At 40.2% G+C, this 24,983-nt stretch overlaps 1 protein-coding gene across 1 annotated transcript in view; it reads right to left on the minus strand.

Annotated features, from left to right (window-relative positions):
* Positions 1-6,533: 6,533 nt before the first annotated feature.
* Positions 6,534-24,983, minus strand: part of PARD3B (par-3 family cell polarity regulator beta) — a 1,344,967-nt gene continuing 1,326,517 nt past the window's right edge. The window contains exon 22 of the mRNA XM_069075096.1: positions 6,534-12,831. Within this exon, the coding sequence (XP_068931197.1) occupies positions 12,477-12,831 (355 nt within the window). The 3' untranslated portion in view covers positions 6,534-12,476. The remainder of the gene's footprint in view (positions 12,832-24,983) is intronic.

Consider the following 24,983-nt stretch of genomic DNA (forward strand, 5'->3'; position numbering starts at 1 on the left):
ATCTGGGTTGAAGAGGAAACAATGTGTACTCCTAGAAGGGTGTAGAAGTCTTCTGAACATGTAGAGAGGGGAGAAAACAAGGATGGAGGAGGGAGGGATTTTAGGAGTGGGCAGACGGATTCCCTTTGTTTTTCGTGTCCTGTGTGCTTGTTATATCACCATGCCCCCTCCTTTCTAGAATGTAAACTCCATGAATGTGGGGACTGTTTGCTAATCCTCAGTGTCCCAAGTGCCTAGGCATTTAATAAACATTTGTTGGATTAAATTGAATTCTTAATGATTCCTTTTGGCCATGGGAAACATTAGGCTTGATTCCTTTTTTCAGTCAAGTTTCCTTCCAGGCTTCAGGAGAAAACAAGGTTCTTTTCCCTTCTTTGGTATTGTCCAGCCTGTGTCTGCTTATGGCAAGAAAAGTTGGCAGATGTCTCTTAAAGTCATACCTTCTGTTGAGTACTTATCACCGGCAAGGGGGCTAGTTATGTACATTTTTTTTTGTATATGTAGGGACACAGGGGAACCAGGGAGCATGCCCTGGAAAATTCTGTAAACTTGTGTCCCATCTTCTCACATTCTGACTGCATCTCCTTTTAGGGCATTTCCTAGAACCAAAGATAACTCCAGAATGCTGGTCTTTCTTCTTTGTCCTATTTCCTCAATTCTGCTTCTACTATTTGGCAGTTAAGTCAATAACTATTTTTGAGGTAGGCACTGTGCTGAGCCCTGGGTACAAGGAAAGGCAACCCCCCCCAGAAAACCAGGGACCGCTCTTAAGATGCTTACAGACTAATGGAGAGGCTCAGAGATGCTGAGGGCATCCCTCCAGCATCTTTGTGATGACTTGCTCTCCTTGATCTTTCTTCCTCACAGGGTAGGAATGTCTGTGTGTTGAGGAAGGACAAGGGGGTGCCTGGAGGGTGGCTGTTGGGATCATCCATAATACTGGCACATGGTATTTATGTAACACTTTTCTCCCAGAAACTCACAGCTCATAAACATTATCTTATTAAGTGACAGTATTGCTGAGAGGTAGCTAAGGAAGGTGTTATTATCCTTATTACAGAGCTGGAAAAAGTGGGAGGCAAACACAAGCAGAGCCCTGACTCAGGCCCGGAACTGACTTGGTTCCAAGCCACATTTCCTAATTCTAGGTCAGGTCTAGAGAGTATTGTCAATGCAATCTGAAGGTCAAGAAAACAAAGGTAAACAGATATTTATTTCCCTCCTCATATAGAATGTCTGATGGTGAATGTGGTTGAGCAAGCTGAGAAAGCCAAATTTGGGTCAATAGATACTATTCAATTGAATGTCTCCCCTTATGTAAGCAATATTCTAGGTGGGGATAGAAGGACTAAACAGCCGTTGCTCTAAAGGAGTTTCCATTCTAGTGGAGGAAATAATATGCTCATGGATAAGGAAATACTATATTCATAGATGGGAATACTACACACATGTGCATACACTATGTATAATTATATGAATATGTACACACCTATTACACACACACACACACACACACACATATATATATATACCCACAGAGCCAAATGGAATGACTTTTACTCCACTTTACATATATGGGTATATGTGTGTATATACACACTTATGTGCATATGTATAAATGTATATGTTGTATATATATTTTGCATTTATATATACTTATATATAAAGTATATAAAGATATATTTTGCATATATGTTGCATTTATATAATTTTATATTCATATATGCATTTATAGACTTTGCACATTTATTTCTATTTTGCATATATGGTATATCTGCACGTGTGTATAAGTGTATACATGTATGCAAATATATGCATACATATGCATGTCTATGTACATGCATATTACCACTCCTATAGAAGTCCATAGCCTTGTTTGGGCTAAGTCCTTGTTTGAACTCCACTGACAGTCTGGTGAACCTGTGGGCCTCTTCTCAGAATGATGTTTTTAAATGCATAAAATTAAAAAAATATATGAAAGCAAGGAAAACTCATTTTACTGAAAATACTCATTGAAATGATTTTTTAATTAAAAGGAGTACATGGACCTCAGGTTAAGAATCCCAGCATTAGTAAGAAGCACTATGGAACAATGCATTTGGGCTTGGATTCAGTAAGGCCTGGATTCAAATTCTACCTAGTTCACTCATTAACTGAGGGATCTTGTACAGACCATTTAACCTTCAGGAGCCTCAGTTTCCTCATCTGCAAAATGAGGAGTTTTAGGAATTCCTCCTTAATACCTGCCCCCATCTACCTCTCAGGACAGTTTTACAATTGCTGGCCATTCCCATTATTGAGTAGCCTCTGATAGCTCAGCTAAGTTCAACACTCCATAGCCTTTCAAAGAAAGGGGGATACCGCAGCTGATCTCTTTTGAAGCCCTGCTAGAAAATCACCATGGAGAGGCAGAGCCTTAGGCCAGACACAGTCTGACCACCCAGGTCAGTAGAAGGTCAGGCCCAGCGGAAATTGAAAGGCCTCCTGGATAGCGAGCCTGAGCAACGGTTTCCAAAGGGCCTGATTTCACACCTGGCAGGGGTGGTAGGGGATTTAGAGGGGGGAGTCTGCAGAATGGCAAGGGGTCATTCAAAGACAGTGCCAAAATTCCAAATCCCAGAAAAATGTGACTGATCAGAGATATGTTGCCCTTCCTGGATGGGCTTCTGAAGTGGGGAAGCCTGTAGAAGCTATCTCTCCAGGTCAGTCCCTCTTTAATAACATCCTACACATTCCTACCCTGGGGTAGGGCTGGGAGTGGGGAGGGGTCATCAAGAAGTGGAAGTCTCATAAAGGCACTGGAGGGACGCTCTGGGCATCTCGGAGCCTTTCCTAGGATGGAGATGTGGAAGAGTAAAGGCTATCATTTTGATGTGACCCTGGTCCTGGAAAATGCCCCAAAGGGAACTGGGACCAAAATGCACTGAGGAAAGGGTCTAGGATTTGAAGAATTTTCTAGGGCATGTTTAGAAAGGGGGCTCCTATGTTCAGAAATCTGTCCAGGAGTTGAACAGTCCTCTCTCTAAATTCAAGAGTGACACCGCACCACCTATGATACATTGTGGTGCAGGGGTGACCCTTAAACTTACCCAGACACCTCTGGGAGTGAAAGTACGGCTGTTGTGGGAGGCCTGAGGATCATGAAGCCTGGAAAGCATCCCAAGAGTTCACCTGGCTCCCAGGTGATAAGGATGCCAAATGGCGCTGTGCTGAGAAACCTTGGCAATAATTAGCCAGGGGAGCAAGATAACTCATTGAAATTATGGACCTTCCGTTTCACAGTGCTTAATGTGTTTTCTGTCTCTTTCTAACTCCAATGGGCACTCACTTGTCTATTTATGCCTTTCACAGTTGGGGGAATTAAGTCATCAATGTTTCATCTACCTGTCTGGCTTCAGCCAAAAGTACAACTTCCTTGACTGGATACCTTTCAAAATTGCTGTCTACATAGATTATAATTTAATATGCAGTGGAACCTACTCAAGGCTTGCCTGTATCTTGAATATAAAATGTCAAAATCTGCATATACATGCTCTGGATTTTCTTCAACACTGCACACATTTTTAATAGTGGTCACAACTCTAGCGACGAAAATTTTTTTTTTTTTTTAGAAATTACAGTGTAATTTATTTTTAGTCATGACTATTCCATTTCCTTGTGCTCTCTCTCCCATAGGGCCTCTTGTTCCAATGCATTAGTCTGGCTGAACTAACAGTGTTTTCATCTTAGCCAAGCCTTTGCTTGCTTCTTATCCTGGTGCCCTCTCTTCTGGTTAATTCTCTCCTCCTACCCCACCCTTCCTAAGTAAGAAGGGTAGGAACTTAGGACCCAGAAAAATTAACTTTTGTTTTTGTTGTTTTTTTAAAATAACATTCTCCCCAATTACATGTAAAAATTATTTTTAGTATTTGCTTTTTTAAAACAAAATTTGAGTTCAAATTCTCTCCTTCTTTCCCTTCCCTCCTCCCTCCCTGAGACAGTAAGCAATTTGATATAGGTTATACATGTGCAATCACAAAAAAACATATGTATATATCAGTTTTGTTTTTTAAGGCCATTGACACAATGTCCCTGACCCGTACTATATTAATTAAGGTGTTTTCCTAAGCCATCAACATACTACTAGGGTGTGAACTGGGAATATAGCGATTCAGTCAATAAACATTTATTAAGCCCTACTATATACCAAGCCCTGTGCTAAATGTTGAGGCTACAAAGAAAGGCAAAAACCACTTCTTGTCTGCAAGTTACATGCATTGTAATGGGAGATTAAATATGTAAACAATTAGGTACATACAAGATTTTTGTATACACCTATGTATATATTAATATACACAATACATATACACACTATTAAATGATATACATACATATATGGTACGTCATATGTATATGTGTGTATATATATATATGTGTATATATATATATATGCAGTAAAATATTGAAGGAAATCTGAGAGGAGGGCACTAAGGAAGAAGGGTTCCCCCAAAAAGACCCTTTTAAAAGGTAGGCCATGCTCCTGGAGTAAAATTATACTGCTCAATAATAGGGGGAGGGAGAGTAGTGAGAATACATTGACAATGATTTCACACACACACACACACACACACACACACACATATATACATGAATTTTGTTCTAATTATTTTAAATATGTATTCTTCTGAGGTGTGGGATTGGTCCAAGCAGGGTCAGTAATTTATGACCCCTCAGATATGAAATCTAAGGATAAAGGAAAGGTAACCAGTCTCTAATCTCCCTAAATGTACTTGTTAACATATCTTGGTTAATAGTGAGGGGCCCCCAGCTTCACAACTAGAGGTCAAGTTAGTTAGGAAGAAGCAGAAGTTTAGGAATGAGGCTTCAACTAGATGATCCTACAATAAACCTAAATTCTTTCTCAAAAATTTTTTTTATTTAATTTTTAATTTATGGAATAAAAGAAGCATTTCCATAACATAGTATAATAAAAAAGGTGATTGCACATGAAACTGCAAATCTATTATGTACAATTTGCTATTCATTTTAAATATATAATACAGTTATCATGAAAATTTATTTTTTTCCTTTTTTCCCTTCCCTCTCTCACTGCTCCACCCTAGAGATGGCTACTATTAGACACAAATAGGCATATATAGGTAAACATACACACATATACACATATGTGTATATGTGAAATTATTCTACATATAGTTCTATTTTTCAGTTCTTTCTCTGGATGCAGATAGTGACTTTCTTCACATGTCCCTTATTTTTAATTTATGTATTTAAAATAGTTAAAATGACTTACTCTAAGTTGTTCTTAAAATGACATGAAACCAAATAACCTAAATTCTTTATTGAGCATAAGTTATTTTCTTTGTAAGATTTTAAATCAGTTTAAGTCTGTTGTTTTACGTTAATTATCTGAGTTTTTTTTTTCTCTCCAAATGAGAACAGTGACTTTGTGTATCCTCCTGGAAGCTTCCTATAGCCTCTCGGATAAAATATTAACTGCTCAGTTTTGCATTCAAGGCCTCCCACGATTTAGGGAGCAATTCATTGCAATGGCTCAGAAGCTAAGTTAATATCAAGGCCGAGATTGAGCAAAATTAATTTAGGTACGAAGAAGCTAAACAGAGTCAGCCAAATAGTCCATAGCTAGGGTTGAAGAACAGCATTAAACTCTAAGAATTATTGTTGACTGTGCACCGACAATCCTTTTAACTGTTACTGCTGCTCTAACCACACCAGCTGTATGTGACCCTGTGGTGTCCAGTAGCAAATTCCCCTTTAAGAGAAAGGAGTAGAGCAAAGGTCTTTTAGACCCATGTTGCCTCTCTGCAGTGGGATTTAGCAATGGCCATAGCTTGCAACCAGAAAGGGGCACCAATGAGCAGAGATGCCCCCCAACGTGTTAAAAAAAAACCCAAAACCCTGTGTTCTACAGTGCCAGGAGGCCTGTTTGCTCTATGTCAGTGGAACATTCCAATTACTCAGGGCATGCCTCTCAGTCACTTAGCCTTTGGGCTTTCACTAACTGCCTTGAGCCTATTACACCTTACAACCTCTTGTATTTTTACCTAGTAGAATTAATATTAGGGGGAAAACTCATGTATATGATTATAAAACATTTGCCCTAAAGCCAGTAATAACAGTAATCATCTGTCCCTGTGAGTGTTTCCATCTAAGTAAGTTGTAAGAAATGCATTTTCTCCACGCTTATGTTTTTCTCTCCTCTCTAAATAATGCATCACCAAGTCCATTTACAATCCTTCTGGATGGTTTCCTGTTTTAAGTCAGAATCTGTTGGACTTATTCTGAGTTAACACCCTTCATCTCAAGGACAGTATCAGCATGGCTTTGGTGATGGGCCTTACAATTTAACCCCTTCAGAGGAAAGACTATCACTTTTGGGGTCCTCATGCCACTTCCTGGACTCCTTATCCTTCTACTTTATGGCTCCCAATTCAAGTGGGAAGAGGTCCAAGCCAGCCTAGTTTATGCATCATGATTCAGAGTAATGGCAAATGAAAATGAACACTATTACCCAATACTCTTTGAACTCTGAAAAGCTTTATTTTAATGCAAAATAAAACCAAGTACAATTTATATAGTCATATGGAACAAAAATTCAAAATGCTTTCTGTGGTACAAAAAGGAACAATCTTTCAAATTTAGCAAAGATGCCACCCCTTTCACCCCCCATATTCCAAAATATGATTTCACATAATTTTTCTTTAGAACTTTTGAACAGATTTGGTATCACAAAATCACAGGAAGTACTAGAAAAAGTAGTTTATAAACAACAGGTTTTGTTTTTACATCCTGATAGTAAACGGCACTCCAGTTAGTGCAGACCAAGTGAGAATGCTTTCTCAAATCACTGCAATCAGGGATACAGGCTAGAATTGTAATCAGGGGCCATTAACTCCCCCAACATCAGGGCTCTCTGGTCCACCTTTAAAAAATCAGCCCTCAAGGGATGCTATTATGACTTAGGGATGTGGGTGAGAAAAATGGTCTCCTTCAGAGACCTGGCTGCATATATGATGTGGGACCAATTTTAGTCTGCCCAAGGTTTCTCTTTGATCACAGAGCTCACTCTGCAGGGATCTCTCTGAGTAACTACTCCTTACTCCACCATCACTGGGCTATCCTTTCTTCCCAGGCTGATAGGGATGAGGAGTGCTGTGAAATAGCATCTTTGGTTATTCCTATTAACGGCTCTTCCTGATGTAATGGTGCCAAATGTGGCCACAGTGTGATTCATGGACTCGGAAGACAGGAGAGAAGTCTGTCCAGTAGAGAGACTTCTACTTTGAAAGGAGCAGTATTTAAAGTCTCAATGTTTCAAAATATGTGATGTTTTCCAGGCCCATAGTTATCCCAAACCTATCAGGGGTATTCTCCCTTTCTTCTAAATCCTTCAGAATTCACATCAGCTTGCATGGGAAGAGGAAAAGATGCTGGCTTTACATACTGGTCCAGACTTGTGAGTCTATCACCATGGGGAACTCCTGGTGTAGAAACCTTCTTTTACCTTATGTAGACAGGTCTCTACTTTGTAGGCTTAGAGAGTGGCCTGAAGTAGCTGGAGGTTCAATGGTTTGTTAAAATAAGTGTATGTGTGAGAGACTGAATTAGAATCCAAATCTTCCTTATTCCATACCCAGCCCTCTGTATCCAATACACCATGTTCCCTCTCAGCAGTTGTAGGAAGTAGATAGGAAACTGGATTTAGAGTTAGGAAAACCCAGATCAGAAAACATTTACTAGCTATGTGATGCTAGGCAGGTCATTTAACTCTCTGGGCATCTGTAAATACCCAATAAAAATGAAGGGGAAAAAATAATCTGCTACCAAATGACTTGTCTGAAGTTCTATATTTTCTAATAACAAGCCCGGCTCCTTTTTTCCTGAAATTTTTACATAACCACCATGACCTATCTTCAACCTTCAGATCTGGTGCTGTGGAAAGGCAGAACTTGCCCCTCTTGCCCACCTTATTCCAAGAGCGAAAGTCCAGCAGCCCAAAGGTCCAAGGCACTGATGAGATATTTCCTTCTTCTGCTGCTAATGGAGAGTAGAGTTTTTCTACCGCTATAATTTCTGATGATCTATTCCCAGATATTACCCTTTTTACCTATTCCTTCAAACACAGGAAGAAAATAGGGGTCTGTAAAAATGTCTACTGACTTAAGGCAAAAACATCATTTCAAGTCCTAAGTGACCTATTGGGTCAGATTAGCAGCAAGGAAGGGGTTTGTTTGACGGGCCTTTCCTAAGTGGCACCAGGCATGGCATTCCAGGAGGGTTATTGGAGTTCTGAGCTATGTGAAGACTACTGAGTGAGTTTTCCAAAGGCCATAAATAAAGTGGAAGTGTGTTTTTCACCCCATGCTGATTATGCTGTGTTTTTCCTAAATACTGTAGATGAGGTCTGTACATGGTGCTGTGGTGCCCTGAGAAGGGACGTATTGCATAGTGATTTATTAAGCCCTCCCTTGAGTTCTGAGCTGTTTCTAATTGTTTCCTGGCTTGATAAAGGCACTGTCACAAACATACAATATTAGTTCCTTTCCAGCCTGGGCCAATGGGATGTGGGTTATATTTCAAAGGAGCAAAGGGAACTATCTTAATTTATTTTTCACTCACTTTAAGTGGACCTTCTAGGCACTGGCTGCTTCCCCGAGGTTACCACATTTTTATTGACTGTGTACACAGTATGAAAAGCCTTCTCCAGAGAAGTCCAGACCCAGTCTGTGAGCAGTAGGTGGAGTGCGTGCTGGGTTTCCAAGAGGGAACGTGAAAATGAGGCCTTTCTATTAAGGTCACACCTCTCACTCACTGTAGACTACTTAACCTCATGGTACTTCCCTCTATCCAGATGTTCCCCTTTGTGGTCACTTCCTATACCAATAAGCTGAAACTTCTGGCTTCTAGCCCATAAGAGTTAAGCTAGAGATCGGGGGCAGAGAAGGAAAAAAGCAAAGAGCTCATTTCTAATGACCCATTACAAGGGACATTTCCCTTCACTTTGTCTTTTTCATCTGCAAGATTTATTAAGCCTGAGGGTGAGACCCTCATCATCCCTTTCAGCAGATGCCCTACCTGTCCATCCCTCAACCTGGTATACCTGCATTCTACAAACAAGTACTGAATCAGTGCCTTCCTTTAAGACCCAAGTGGATTCCCAGTGAAGTTACAAGTAGAAGCAAAAACCAAATAATCATAGGTGGGAAAACCTGGGACTTTAATAAAATCAGGTGCTACTGTATTAGAATGTGGCAAAAACCCCATTAGATTCCTTAACCTGGTTCCCATTGAGTACTGCAGGAATTCAAATTCCTCCATAGTTCCAGGATGGGCTCATGAGATTGAGAGACAGAAAAAACAACATCCTAGTATGTTTCCAGCAGGAAATTGTATATCCTGCCAAACTTCACTTCCTCTATAAATCTGTTTAGGACCTAAACTTGGGTGGGGGGGAGGCTGGACCTCCAACAGCATCAAGTCCAACTGATTACCTCCTTTACAGATGAGGAAATTGAAGTCTCTTTTTAAGTTTGTTTCTCCATTTGTAAAATGAGTTCATTGGACTAGATAGCCCTGAACTAAGTTCTTTCTAGTTCTAGACCAATGGTCCTAGGATCCCACGGTTAAGTGATTTGCTTAAGGTCCTGCAGCCATTAGAAGATCCACATCCTGCTTCTTCTCCCAAGCCAGCAGTCAGTATCACTTCCTAGAGACAGAACTCAAGTTTTATTTTATCTGTTATAAATGATATTATTGTGGATATAAAATTGGAAAAGGTGGTCAAGAGAAGCCCTGATACCTATGAAATACAAGAAGACCACGGGGAAGGCCTTCATTACGTTGGGCTGATGCCCTATGGAAGATGATTGGGGGAGCATGGACCAGAAGATGAGGGTAGACTGTGATCTGCATGGACCAAGTAAACATTGATGTGATATCATAGACACCCGGCAGAGTGAGGAAACATTCATCTGGGTGTTCAGTAGCACAGTACTTTAATAAATCCTCTAACTTCTCTCCTCCCACCCATTTTAAACAAGGGTAATGGCTGAAGGTGACCTCTATACTTTTTTTTTTTTAAAGAATAAGGAAGCATTCTGAAGAGTCTTATAGCATTTCTTTTTAAGAGGCCCAGATCTAGACAAACTGTTCTGCCTCTAGGTTTTGAATGGTCCTCAAACAGTTCTTTGTTTACTTTCTAGTTTAGGTCTAATTACAATCTTTGAATTGTCCATTCATAAGTGGAAAATGGTCATGGAGTTCAAAGGAATTGCAATTGATTTATCCATCTTAAAGCCTCTGAAAGATTTTTTTTAATTTATTTTTAAAACATTAAGATCCCTTCTCTGCCATTTACTTTGTAGTCAAGCAAGCTAGGTTATAAGACATTGGAACCCATGTCTGAGTTTACAGTGTAGAGTCTTGGCTTTGATGACAGAAGATGCGCATTCAGATCCTGACTCCCATCTCTGACCTGTGTGACCTCAGTCACTTTTTCCTTTCTGAGTCTCAGATGTTTCATTTTCCAAACAGATTAGATGCCCTCCCTTCATCTCTAAAATTCTGGGATCGCTATGGACCTCCCAGAGACCTCCTCAGCTCTAAACCTCTGGTCCTATGACACCCTGCCTGTTCTAGGTTCCTCCCTGCTGCCTTGTCTGTTGTTCCTAAGAAGACAGAGACAAAGATTACCCTGAGGTTTATCGCCTCTTCACCTCTCTCCTCTATCTTCGCTCTTCTGGTTTTCTTCTTTTCAAAAACAAAAACTCCTATGTTAACTTTATATTTGCCTTTAAAAGTTAGTTTTTCAAAATTGTGTTTTCCTACATCCTACTCCCCTCTGTTGCTTAATACACACATACAAATTCAAAACAAAACCAAATAGGGGCAGTTAGGTGGCACAGTGAATAGAGCACCGGCCCTAGAGTCAGGAGGACCTGAATTCAAATTTGGCCTCAGACACTTAACACAAAAACTAGCCCTGTGACCTTGGGCAAGTCACTTAACCCCAACTTCCCTCCAAAAAGCAAAACAAAACAAAACCCCCCAACCAAATAGACATCAGAGTACCGCCTTAATGAACACTTACTGTTTGTCCACCATGCCCTGGGCCATTTTATTTTAAAGCCCTAAGAAGGCTCTTCCCAGCTGTGGTTGGCTTTTAGCTCCCTGTAGTGCAAATGGTGATTGTTTGGCACTTATCACTGAATTGGTACCTCCAGGGCACTGAATCCTGGGAGGCCCAATAAGAGGGTTCTCTTCCTTCCCAGTTGAGGATTATCTGCAGAAGTGAGAGTCTTAAAATAGAAACAGCAGCTAAATAATTACAGGTTAGAAACTTGGGACTACTTCTGAGATCTGGGGTCTCTCTGATATTGTGGCCAGGAAGAGAAGGGAAGGAAGGGGGAAGGACCAGGTCAACTTTGGCCCTCCTGCTGGCTCTTAGGCTCCTTCATCTAAGGAGAGAATAAGCATGTCCTTGTGGAATATAGCTTTAGGCTGCGTGTGACAAGACCCCGCTCCTTTCCTCATGATTGATCGGTCCTTGAAATACCAGCCTCTCAGCAGCTCTCACTGGCTTTCAGGATTCCTCCTGAGGTCTGATGTGGAATTTCTACCTTACCCATTTTTTAATAGGGAAAATGGAAAATATAACCAAGGCCCGCCCCCTCCCCCCCCATTCCAATCGTAAGTTTGGGCTTACCAAGCACTTTTCCTGGCTTGGCAGGTATAGTCTGGGAAGCATTCAATCAAACTGGTGGTACCAGGACCCTGAGAGATCCCAGAGATAAAGAAATACTGTCTTTCTCTGACAGAAAACTTCGGAGGAACCATTTGTGTTTCTTTCTTTCCTTTTTTTTTCCTTCTGTTGCTAAAATAATAACCCCACTCCAGGTGCACATATGCCATCTTGTATACACCAAGGCCATAGGTTCTGGCTTTCTGATTGTAAAAAGCCTGCTGCTGCTTCGGCTCCCAAATGGATAAGGATCTATAGCAGAGACTGTCTTAACACCAGTGGTAATCTTTAACAGTTGCTGCTGCATGTGTGTGTGTGTGTGTGTGTGTGTGTGTGTGTTCGCGCGCGCGCCCCTGTGCTCAAATGTGTGGAAAGGTCCAGCGGTGCATATCATCTAGCCCTGGGACATTCCACTTAGTGTGTCTAACGATGTTATTTACTTTTTAGCTCCCACTTCTGCTCTGAGTTTAACTGGTTTAAAAGCATTTTAATGTACGGTACCACTGTTTTCATGGCCTGATCAGACATATTGTACCTTCCTTTTTTCCCCTCTGATTGGCCTTAAGTGATTTCCTCAGCGAGAAGGACGTAATCTGTACCTGCAGCAGAAAGAATGGTTCCAGTTCATGGATAATTTTATAGCCAAGAAGACTTTGGGGGACTGAGGAGAAAAAAGAACAAGGCAATTGCAGAAGTCTTCTTTTCCACCTGCATTCCTCTACACAGCAGCAGTCATGGGGTTCTTCTGCCGGGGGTCCTGGGCTCTATATGGGTACTGTTCTGGGCTGGCTGCCTGCTGTGCTGTTTTGCCAATTTCGTGGTATGCTGGCACTTTGTGGTGTTGAGGTGGTGAAGGTGGGACGTCTTGTCGGAAAGGTCCTTTGTGGTGTGTGGCTGGAGGGGGTGGGTAGTACTGAGGGTAACGAAGGTCTGTCACCCTGACATCCTGGGCACGGGGATAGCTTCCTTTAGGAGGATGAATGGACTGCATTCCTGGGTAATAAGGAAGTTCCCTTTCCTTGTATATCAATTGAGGTCCTGTTAGGTAATCTGCTGGTTCTGTAGGTCCTCGCCTAGAGAGAGAAAACACAGACATATATTAGAAAAAGAGCCAGGGTTCCCAGGGGCTTAGAGAACTCTTTGATGGGCTGGAGATCTTCCATGTCCTAGAGACTCACAGCCCTACATGTCAGAGCTCAAATTCAGACTGTGTTCTCTACTCCTTAAGCCCCTTTGGGCAAGTCACTCAAACTTACCAGATATCAATTTTCTCTTTTGTAAACTGAGGTAGTTAAATCAGATCAGATGTTCTTAACCTTTTTTTTTTTTTTTTACCCTGGACCTCTTCAGTAGTGTGGTAAAGCCCATGTACCTCTTCTCAAGATAATGTGTTAAAAAACATAAAAAACACAGGGAAATTACTTATACTGAAATGAAGTTATAATTTTTTCCCCTATCCAAACTCCTTGAAATCTATCCACAGACTGCTTGGGGTTCAGGGGCCCCAGGTTGAGAAACTATAGATTGGATGAACTACAATGATAATAATAGCTCACCTTTATGAGAAGTATAATGTTTACAAATTCTTCATAGTTGCATACATGATTATATTTGATGTTTCAAATCATGGTGCTGGAGAAGACTTTTGAAAGTCCCTTGGACAGCAAGGACGTCAAATTCATCAATACTCAAAAGAAATTAATTCAGCCTATTCATTGGACGGTCAAACACTGAAGCTGAAGTTTAAATACTTTGGACACATAATGAGAAGATGGGACTCACTGGAAAAGACCCTGCTGTTTTTGTTTTGTTTTGTTTTTGCTTTAAATCTTTTTTTAAAATTTATTTTTAGTTTTCAACATTTATTTCCCAAAGATTTTGAGTTACAGATTTTCTTACCATCTCTCCCCTACTCCCCACCCCAAGATGGCAAGCACACTGACTGCCCCTTTCCCCGGTCTGCCCTCTCTTATATTCCTCCCCCCAATTCCTCCCTTTACTTTCTTGTAGAGGGCAAGATGGGTTTCTGTACCCTAGTGTCTGTATATCTTATTTCCTGGTTGCATGTAAAAACCAATTTTTTTAAACATTTGTTTTTAAAACTTTGAGTTCCTGATTCTCTCCCTTCTCTCCTCCTCACCCACCCCCACTGAAAAGACAAGCAATTCAATATAGGTTATACATGTATAGTAATGCAAAGCATTTCCATGGTAGTCATATTGTGAAAGACTAACTATATTTCCCTCCATCTTATCCTGCCTCCCACTTAATCTATTTTCTCCTTTGACCCCGTCCCCAAAAGACCCTGATGTTGAGAAAGATGGAAGGCAAAAGAAAAATGGCAAGGGGGATAGCAGAGAGTGGAAGGGATAGATGGTATCATGGGAAAAATGAACATGTACTTAAAGAGACTTTGAGAGAAAGTAGAGGACAGAGGGGCCTGGCGTTCTATGGTCCATGGGGTCACAAGGAATACAATAGGACTGAACAACAAATTATAGCAACATTTTTGAGGCAGGTGCTATTATTATTCCCATTATATAGATGAGGAAACTGACACTGAGGTTAAGTGACTTGCCCAAGGTCACAGAACTAGTAAGTATCTAAGGTAGGATCTGAACCCAGGTCTTATTGACTCTAAGTACAAGACTTTATCTGATCTTCTTCACAGAAGCCTGTCAATGGTGAAAACACATGAAAGGGGATGGTATCTGTCTGCCTCCCTTCCTTTTCTAGATTTGACTATGGCTCTATGGCCTTAAACTTGGAGTCACCAAACTCTGGAAGCCATTCCTGGTAGCCTCCACTTTTCCCTATGGTCTGTTGTTTCCTTAGGATTGTACAGTACTGGGGAAGAGAGGCCCCCCCCCCCCCCCCCAAAAAAAAATTTGGAAACCAATGATATTAAAATCACAGTTTTTGGTTGAGACATCATTGTCACATTTCATTCTGGACATGAACTACTTAAGTGTCTGGGGAAGAACCAAACCAGCTGCCAGTTCCACACCCTTCAATGTGTAGGCTAGCAAAAGGGTCTAGGGCAAGTGAGAAGCGAACACAGCCAGACTCCTTCCTCCCATGGCCCCTACTCATCTTCCCACTGGAAGACAGTAAGCCTCTCCTATTCCATTTGCTGTAACAGCAGCAGAAAGTCTTTAAACAATGTGCAGATGCCTGCATCTTCTTCTGCATCTTCCTGAACAGATGAGTTCAGTTTGCAGCTTTGCCAATCTCATAAACCTTCTGTGCATAGATGTTCACACCTCCCTGCTCCTTCCCCACTGCCATTCCCCCTCCTCTTTTCTTTTTAAGAAAACAAAAACAGCAACTTAAACACATCAGTCTGACAAGCTCTCTGAACTTCAGGATTCGAAAAGGCTGGAGCTCCTGAAGGAAAGGGCTGGGAGAAAAGAAGACAGTAGCTGTGGTTAATTCAACCAGCTGCCAGATGGGGAAGAAAACACCCTAGAAGTTGGGGAGGCTGAGGGTAAAACAGCTCTGTGAGTTTCCTGAATCAATGAGGATTTGACAAGCTCTGGTGCTTGTGACAAGCAACATGTGAGCATGTGAATACAGCCCTACAAATGCACCGGGGAAGCCCCCCTTCTATCGCACTGTGTCTTAATTCTACCAGGCATCATGATGATTGATGCTCCTACTCTGTCCCATTTAACTTGGGACAGTTGTCAGCAAACCAAAGTAAACTGTTTTATATTCATTAAACATTTGGTTCAGGGCTGTAATTTCAGTCATGCAGAGAACTTCTGGGGTGGGATCTCCCTCCACCAATGCAGACTGGCGATTCATCTCAAAATCATAAGTTTTAGAGAGTTGCCTGAAACACTGAGAAGTTAAGTGACTGGCCCAAGGTCTCACATCTCTTTTTCATAGGGATTATAGGTTAATGCTAAAAGGGGCCTTAAAAATAATCGAATCTAGCCCCTTCACTTTACTTATGGAGAAATTAAGGCCAAAAGAGGCTAAATGACTTGCCCAGGATTACACAGGTAGTTAAGTGTTTGAAGAGGGATTCACATTCAGATCTTTCTGACTTCTAACGAGTATTCTAACCTGAAGCCTGAACCTAGGCCTTCTTGACGCTAAGTCTGAGTCAATCCATTAATTAACATTGCCATTCCTACATGAAATAAAGCAGGTACAGTATTGTGTAGTAAAATTGTTGTGTTGGCTTATTTGAAAATGCATACAACAGGGGCAGCTAGGTGGTGCTGTGAATAGAGCACCAACCCTTGATTTGGGAGGATCTGAGTTCAAATGTGGCCTCAGGCACTTGAAATACTTACTAGCTGTGTGACCTTGGGCAAATCACTCAACCCCAATTACCTTGCCTCCCCCCCCTCAAAAAAAAAAAAAAGAAAATGTATACAACAAGCAGTAATAATAATATCTTTAAGGTTTGCAAAGCACTTTACAAATATTGTCTCATCCAGAGAGGGAGGTGCTATTATCATGCCCATTTCAGAGGTGGGAAAACTGAATCAAATAGAGATTAAATGTCTTGCCCAGGGTCACGTGGTTAGTAAGTGTCTGAGGCTAGATGTGAAGTTGAGACTTCCTTACTCCAAGTCAAGAGCTCTATCCATTGCTGTCTAGTTGATATTTATACAATTCTTTACAATTTACAAAGCATTTTATCTACGTTATCTCATTTGATCCTCATAAGAACTCTATGAAGTAGGGAACAGAAGTCATATGATCTGTACTAAACCATTAAGAAACAGGCTTGGCTTAGGGAGATGAAAGTGACTTGTCCAAAGTCTCACAGCTGCTAAATGGAAGTCAGTACTTGAACACAGGACTTCTACCTCCAAATTCAAGGTTTTGCCACAACACATCTATCTATCTATCCATCTCTATCAGTCTATCATGTACCTATATCTATCTATCTATCTATCTATCTGTCTGTCTGTCTGTCTGTCTGTCTGTCTCTATCTATCTATCTATCATCTATCTACAGGTAGTAAGTAAATGAGGCTGGATTTGAACTTGGGTCTTTCAACTTTATAACTAACAGATACTTTTCTAACTAACTCATATAAGCCATGTGTTACTTAGATTGCCAGCAGAGGATTTAAGACAATTGAGATCCTGTAATACAAATATTTTGTTGTCTGGTGCTAAGTATCCTTACTTTGCTCACCTGCAAAATGAGAAAGCTACACTTGCAACTTGACACCCATGAAATGATGAACCATCAAGAAGGTTTCAGTCTGGTAGAATAAAAAGGACGCTAAACAGTTATTACATTGCAGTAGGAGTTCTTATCATGAGAGTAGAGAGATTTGGGGGTTGGGTGGGGGAGGCATGAACTTGAAAGGGAAAAAAAAATCTCTATTTTTACTACCTTCTACGTAAAAATTTGCATTTCCTTCAATTATAAATAAAAAAAATATTCTGAGTAGGGGCCCACAAGTTTCACTATCCTGCCAAAGGGATCCATGACATAAACAAGGATAAGAACTCCTTCATTCAGAGGGCCACAAAACTAAATGCTATGTGACATGTGAGGGCAAAGGTTGTGACCAACCAGGGAAGGTCTCGGGGAGAAGGTGCCATTTCAGTGGGTTTTATTCCATGACACTCTGGGCACTCTACCTCCCTTGGCACACAAGACACAAATATGTCATCTGTTGCTGTTGGTCTTAGGCAAACAGGATTGCTATTCCATCCCTCTTTTCTGTTTGAAGGTTATTTCATTTGAGAATGTTTTCAGTCTTCATTGCATCTTTCATCTCAGAATTTGAATCTTTCCCTTACCGGCTCCAATTTTTCTTTTTGTCCATGCTGGAGATGTCCAAAACACTTGGAAAAAAATAAGGCCTTAACCTGTGTTTCCTCCCCAACTCCCCTGAAGAGCTTTCTCTGCGTGAAGTGAAACGTGGTTTTCCTGCACTCGCTTTAAGCCCCACAGGGTAAATCACTGACATACGCAATGCACAAACATTATCTGCCTCAAAATGAACATACAACCAAGCCTCCCTCTGGAGTCTCTTAGTGTGAATGTTTCCTGTTTAAAATGGAAAGAGAGAAAGGAGGAATTCCAGGCCTTGGACTTTTAGGGTCCTGTTCTCTCCCCCGAGACTCTTCTCTGTTAAAACAGCACATTATAAAAGACAGGCACTCTGGGTTGTTTTTTTGGTGAGACAAGCCAGACTAAGTGCTGAAGGGGCGGAAGCCACCCTCTGAGATACAATCCCGACTCACTGCTGGCGTTGAAGACAATTGGTATCTCTTCTCACACACCTCATTGTAGCGACAGGGTCCAACTTTCACAGAAGGGAAAAGTGAGGTTTCATTTTTCTATGGGCAGACAGGGCAGAGTCCGAGATGATTTCACGATCCCCTTCCTAGTTTCCTTTGAGGGGAAACTTTATGACTAGAACTTGTGCTTACATGTGGTAGAAACCAAGAGTGAGGTGGCTGTTCTTTGTCAAGAGTGAAAATAATGGAAACCATATTATTCTGTAAAATCCATCATAACAGTTATCTTTTGGGGAGAGAAGAAAAACAATATGCTGGCCTATGAAAACACACAGAGTTAATGTTTCAAAGAGTGCTAAAGACACTGAATATTTCTCCTTTTGGGGTCTCTGATATTTATAGTACCTTCTTATTTGGAAACTTCTTACAGAAATTTTTCTTTAACCTACTAGATGCCTTTTTTTCTGAGCAAAAAGAAATTTCTAAGTGCTTGCCCACATAATTGCTCTTTTAAAAAGTAATTTTATCCATATTTGTGTTTTTGCATCACCTCTGTTTCTCATTGTATTTTCAATTATAGTATGAAGAAGTGAAAAAAGGGAGAAAAAATTCATTAAAACTAAGAAACATATTTTAAAAAGTCTGCTATTATATTCAGGATCACACCTATGGTCCCCTACTTCTATGAAAGGCACAGGTGAGGGACTGGTCATCTTATAACTTTTCTTTAGGGTAAATCTTGATCATTATGATTTGTCGCATCTAGTTTTGATTGTTTTTGTTTGTTCTTCTTCCATTTATTTATTTATTTATTTTTTTGGAGGCAATCAGGGTTAAGTGACTTGCCTGGGGTCACAAAGCTAGCAAGTGTCTAAGGCCAAATTTGAACTCAGGTTCTCCTGACTTCAGGGCTTGTGTTCAATCTATTGTGCCGCCTAGCCCCTGCTTGCATTTACTTTCTTGAAGCTATCTCATATATTGTTTTCCTGGTCCTCCTTAACTTCACTTTTCATATGATATTTATATGACTTCCCATTCTTCTCTGTAATCCTCATGTTTATCATTTCTTATGGCACAATACTTAATATGACATCCCATTTACATACCGTAACTGGTGTAGTCATTCCCCAGTCAATAGGCATCTACTTTCTTTTCTGTTCTTAGTTGTCACCAAGAGCGCTCATAAATATTTTGTTGTATTTCGGGCCTTTCCTTTTTGTCACTGATCTCTTTGGAGTATACTACTTAGCCTTTTTTTTTTTTAAAGGATATTTAAGCCTAGGGGGAAAACTTCCTCCTTAATAATAACAGGATTTTGGCAAAAGATAAAGGAAGGAGAATAACCTTACCTCTGCAGATAAATAAATAAACACACACACACACATATATACACACATAAATATATTAAAATACAAATAAATATATATATATACAAATATAGAAATATCAATAGATATATAGATATGAAAACCAATCCCATTCCGGGACATCATAAATACTGATCATGGAGACTACTGCATGCATTGTACCTACAGTGAGAAATCCAGGAGCAACCTCCTCTGGAGATTTTGATTAAAACAACGATCCAAATAGGGAACACATCACTATTTTAAGACATCTCATTTTTCACAAGACCTTGTGAGCTCTATTTGTACATGTTATTATTTTTCCAAAGGAATAATAAAAAAAGCACCTCTTTCCATTTAAAATATCACAAGGATACCACAATCATTTCTGAAAAGAGGGGGAAAAGTGTTTGTTTTCTTTGGAAAATAGCTACTCCTTTCTGATAGGCAAAAGTGTCAATCAATCAGTTGATCCACAAGTGTTTATTATGTACCCGTTGTTAAGGATAAAAAGACAAAAATGGAACGTTCCTACCTTCAAGCCCTTTGCATTCTATTGTTTGAAATAATATGACATATGTAAGGAAGTACACAAAATAGACAAAATAATGCAGGGTAATTTGGGGGTCGAAGAGAAGCCTACCCCCTCCCCCTTCAGCTAGAGGAATGAGGCAAGAATTCATGTAGGACATGAAGCTAGAGTTTCATTTTGAAGAAGTTAGGTATTCTAAGATGTAAAGGTAAACAGAGGATGGATTCCAGGCCTGGAGAAGAGCCTGGATCAAGTAAGTGATGGATATAGGACACGGAATATTTATATGTGAGAAACAGAAAAGTAGGCCAGTTTGGTTAAACTTTAACTGAGGAGAAAAAGGAGTAATATGTCAGGGAAGGCAGCCTGGAACCAGAACGTGAAGGGCTTTAAATGCCCAAAAGAAAGAATCTATATTTGATTCTAGAGGAAATTGGGAGCCACTGGAGTTTATTGAGGAAGGGAGTAATATACATAGATCTGTGCTTTAGAAACATCACTTTGGCAGATGTGTGGAGGATGGAGAGAGGAGAGAAGAGCAAATAAGATTCTGTGTTTTTTTTAAGTCCTAGCATCACTGACATTCTAAGAGGAATTAGGAAAAATGGTGCTACATGGACTGCCCAAATCAATCAGAATGAACTGGATAGCAGGGTGTCACTTACAAAATGGCAGTAGCCATTCATTAATACAATTTTATTATGATACCATATTAGTCCGTTCATAGTTTTTGTTGCAAGTTTAGTCATTTGACTGGGTTTGGTAAATGTAGTGTAAAGAATAAGAATCTTGCAAGTGTTATCAGAAGGCTTCAGCACTGACAATCAGGAGCTGGTGTTAGGAGCTCCTAATGCAGAGATTCAAGATTCTCTAGAAATCTCTGGAGGCTTAAGGGATGCCTGGTGGCATCACTGGATATCTCAGTAAGTTGCTCTTTTAGAGGAATGGAGGGGAGTTATTGAGTTGGGAAATAATGAAGGGAAAAGAGACCAGCTGGAGGAAGCTCAGAGAGACCCAAGGTATAATAGTTAAAAAGCCAGAACTGATTGACAAGTAAAAGGAAAAGTAGATATTTTCCTTCCTGGCACAAAGCATTAAAGTCATTACTTATAAAACTTCTGAGTAGCAGACTGCAGCTCTTTTGAGTCTTATAAAGCACTCTGTGTACACAGAAAGAAATGAGGCAAATATCAAACAGATCCTTAACCCATAACTGTTTTTTCAAAAAAGAAAGATAAAAAATGGTGGGGAGGCAGACAGATTCTGAGAAGCAAGTTTGGTGTCCAAGTGGTACTGATGCCATCCGCATGAGCTGCATGCATCTCTCAGACAGGGGCAAAGAGCTCACAACATCATATCCACCACCAAGACACCACCCAGAGATTCTTTAAGGCTTGAGCCTTAATAGGTGCCTTCTATGGCCATTCTTTTCCAAACAAGGCACAGCAAAAGAAAAAAAAATCAGATAATGTAAACTAATACAGTCCCAGGCTCTCAAGTAGAACATGCCATGGGCAGAGAGAGGGGGCTGTTTTTAGTTTGAGGACTGTGTTTGGAATTCCTATAGTGTCAGGTTTCCAGTTACCAGGCCTTTATCCCCTGGTCCAGGCACGAATGTGGTCGGCTAGGATTAGGGGAACACTCTGCAATGTATATTACATAGCTCCAACTTCCATAGACTTTACAGAACTATAAAATATAATGATCATTTGATGACCTGTGTTACAAAAAAGACTGTGGAAAAATTTCTAACTTTCGCCATTCTGGTTTCCCTTTGTATTATGAGGAGGGGCCCCTGGCAGTTGGTGGAAGATTTGAGTGGGGATAAAGTTCACATACAGATGTGACCATTTTCAGATTTTCTTTCATAACATTTCTTTGGAATTTAAAAAGAGGTGACAATTACTGAGCAATTAGAAGGGGTGGGGGAAGACATCTATTCAAAGGAGACAAGTTGCTAAATCTGCATCTCATTTTTGCTTCTGTTCTGGAGTTACAACCTCTTTCCCACCCCCCAACACACACATACACACACACACACACACACACACACACACACACACACACACACACAGCCTGATATCAATTTTGTTATTCACAAGTGGTGGTAGGGATGGGGTTGGGGGAAGATGAATGTCAAACTCATGTTCAAAGAGGGGGACACTAAAACTTTTTTTATCCTTTTTTTTTTTACCCTTTTTAGGGATGAGAGAGGATTACAGGAAGTGTATTCCATAGGATTTAGTGATCCAAAGTTAATGCATAAGAGGAGGGCTTTCAGAATGAGTCCGGGATTTCATTCAATTGAATTCAGTTGGATTGTACTTGCTGTTGGCTTTACAAATGTCTTCTCAAGAGATTGTTGTTTTTGATCAGAAGGAATGACAATGCAAAAGAACATATCATTTGATTATTTATTTGTTTGTTTATTTTTGCCTAAGACCCCTAGTTTCAGACCCTAATTATTTAAATGTTTCATTATTTCATTCCATGGTCATGGGAGTCATTGGTTAATTTCCAAGGTTAGGCTTCAGAGGCTACCAGAGTTCACCATTTGGAAAGTACAAATTTCCTATGTCTTATTCTTTTTTATTTTTCCTTATTCTTCACAAAGCAGAAGCACCAGATCACTCTTTTTTTCTCTAGAAATGCGGTCTGTTGTTTTTATAGCACCTCCTACTGGGCCACTCCCAGTTTTACAACCTTTATAATCTGTAAATAGGTTACTAAATCCACTTGTGAGCCACTCAAAAGTTTTACCTCTTTACAAGCTCTAAATGCAACCAATCAAAAGCCTGAAAAGGGAAAATCCTTAACACCTCATTATGTTCCTTCATATCTATTAATTTAATCAAATTAGTGTATGGGGGGTGCAGGAATCAATTGATCAATCCTGCTTCCATACAATTTTTCCTTTGCAGTCACTTTTTCTCCCCTGATAGATGAAAAATTTTGGATTTTGAAATATTTTTCTAGATATATTATAAAATATTTAAGATAAGGTGTCCACATCTAACCCTTAATCCCCCTAAAATTACATAATCAGATTTTGGGGAGGGCAAAATTGTATTTTGGTATTATACTATTACAGTTGGTATTACACTATTACAATTCCTATACCCTAAGGATAAGTAGCACAGTATGACTCCTAAATATTGCTGCTTATAAGTACAGAAGAAAGCAAAGTGTAATCTTTATTAAGATATGGGAAGAATTTAGTTATCAACCAATTCTTGCTACTGAAGTACTTAGGATCAAAAATTCAAAGGCAGAAAGGTAAGTAATGTGAGTAGTGGAAGTATATATGCCTGCTTTATGAAATAAAGACCATAAAAAACTTAGGACTTGATCTTGTAGAGTTACTTTTAAGTGCACATGATGCAGAATATCTTTATGTGACTGGTGTAAAATTCTGCCAAGCAGATGCCACAACAGGATAGCAAATTGTGGCAGAAGCAGCATTTACTATTAATAACAAGGCTGGAAGATTCCTGCCACAGAAACTAGTTTTTTCTCTAATAAAAAGCAATTAAGTACTATGGGATCCATTGCTTTTGGAGTAAAAAAAAACTAGGGTCAATCCCTCCTCTGGTCAAACCACTTCCCTGGGCTTCAGTTTCCTCATTTGTAACAATGGGGTCAGGCTAGATGGCTTCAGAGCTTTCTAGCTCTGAGACTTCCAGCTCCAGCTCTGTGATCCTGGGGTGTTGTTCAGTCTTTTCAGTCATGTGTGACCTTCCATTGCCCCATTTAGGGTTTTCTTGGCAGAGACACTGGAATGGTTTGCCATTTCCTTCTCCGCTCATTTTACAGATGAGGAAACTGAGGCAAACAGGGTTAAGTGACTTGCTCAGGGTCACGAAGATAGTATGTGTCTGAGGTCATATTTGAACTCAGGAAATTGAGTCTTCCTGACTCCAGACCTGGTGCTCTGCCCTGTGCCACATGATAATAATAGTGCCTGGCATATAGAAGGTGCTTAATAAGTGCTTGTTGACTTTCCTTGACTTAATAGTTGAAATTTACATAGCACTTTAAGTATTGCAAAGCATTTCACATATATGTTATGGGAATGAGAATTTAAGATTTTCCCCGCCCCTTGGCCCCTTGATAGGCTTAAGTGACTCTGAGAACCTTCCTTAATTTGAGAATATACTCTGCCCCCTAATAGGCTGAATGTGGTCACATGGAGCCTGTGGTGGAAGGCTTGGTTTTCAGGAATGCCCACATATTGGTGCTTTTTGATTGGGAAGTGAGTCAAGAGGGTTGTTACATTCTCTGAGCCAGGAGAAGGCTATATAAACCCTGATGTGAGGCTTTGTTTTGGGGCTCACTTTGAGAAGAGTTATGTGATTTGACCAGATGAGACTCTGGGCAGCCATCGAGCCCCCCCAGCTTTGAAAACCCAGATGTAGGTGCTTCCCTCTCAGCTAACTGTGACTAGGTATGGATGTAATGGTCAGACAGCTGGAAGCCTGTCTGCTTGATCTGTTTGTCTGTCTGCTTGTAACTTCTGCTTGTAACTTGTTTGTATTCTCTGAAGTTCAGGGTGCTGACCTTTTCCCCTGAACTAGGTAAATGACATATGTTTGATTAAAGCAAGATTGTTAACCCATTTTGAGTTGCTTTACTTTAGAAAAGCAGATCTAGGAACCTGTGTTGTCATCCACCCTGGGTATGCTGGGGTGCTTGCTGCTACAATATATCACCTTGTTCCTCCAAAACATTATAGTTGGTTGTTTAGAGAAGGGAAGAATCATATCTGATTAGATCAGTAAAGGCTTCATGAAGAAGCTAAAATTTGAGATGGGACTTGAAAGCATCATTATCTTGTAAATGGGAAAAGGAATCATACAGGGTCACAGATTTTGAGTTAGGAGATCCCTAGATCCTTTGAGATCAACCCTGTAATTTTATAGATGAAGAAACTGAGATCCCAAGGGCTTACATAACTTGCCTAAGGTGACAGAGGTAGTGATGACAGCCAACCCAGACAAGAACCCAGGTCTTCTGACTTTCCATCAAACCACATTGAGGCAAAAAGGAAAAGAAGGAAGAAAGGAACTAAAAGTAGAAAATTGATGGAACACAACTACAAGCTGTCAAGTTTAGATTTCCATTTGTA

Source organism: Petaurus breviceps, unplaced genomic scaffold, assembly GCF_028583685.1.
Source record: "Petaurus breviceps papuanus isolate PSGF00001 unplaced genomic scaffold, PetGlider_PUasm1.0 90903, whole genome shotgun sequence".
Taxonomy (NCBI): Eukaryota; Metazoa; Chordata; class Mammalia; order Diprotodontia; family Petauridae; genus Petaurus; species Petaurus breviceps.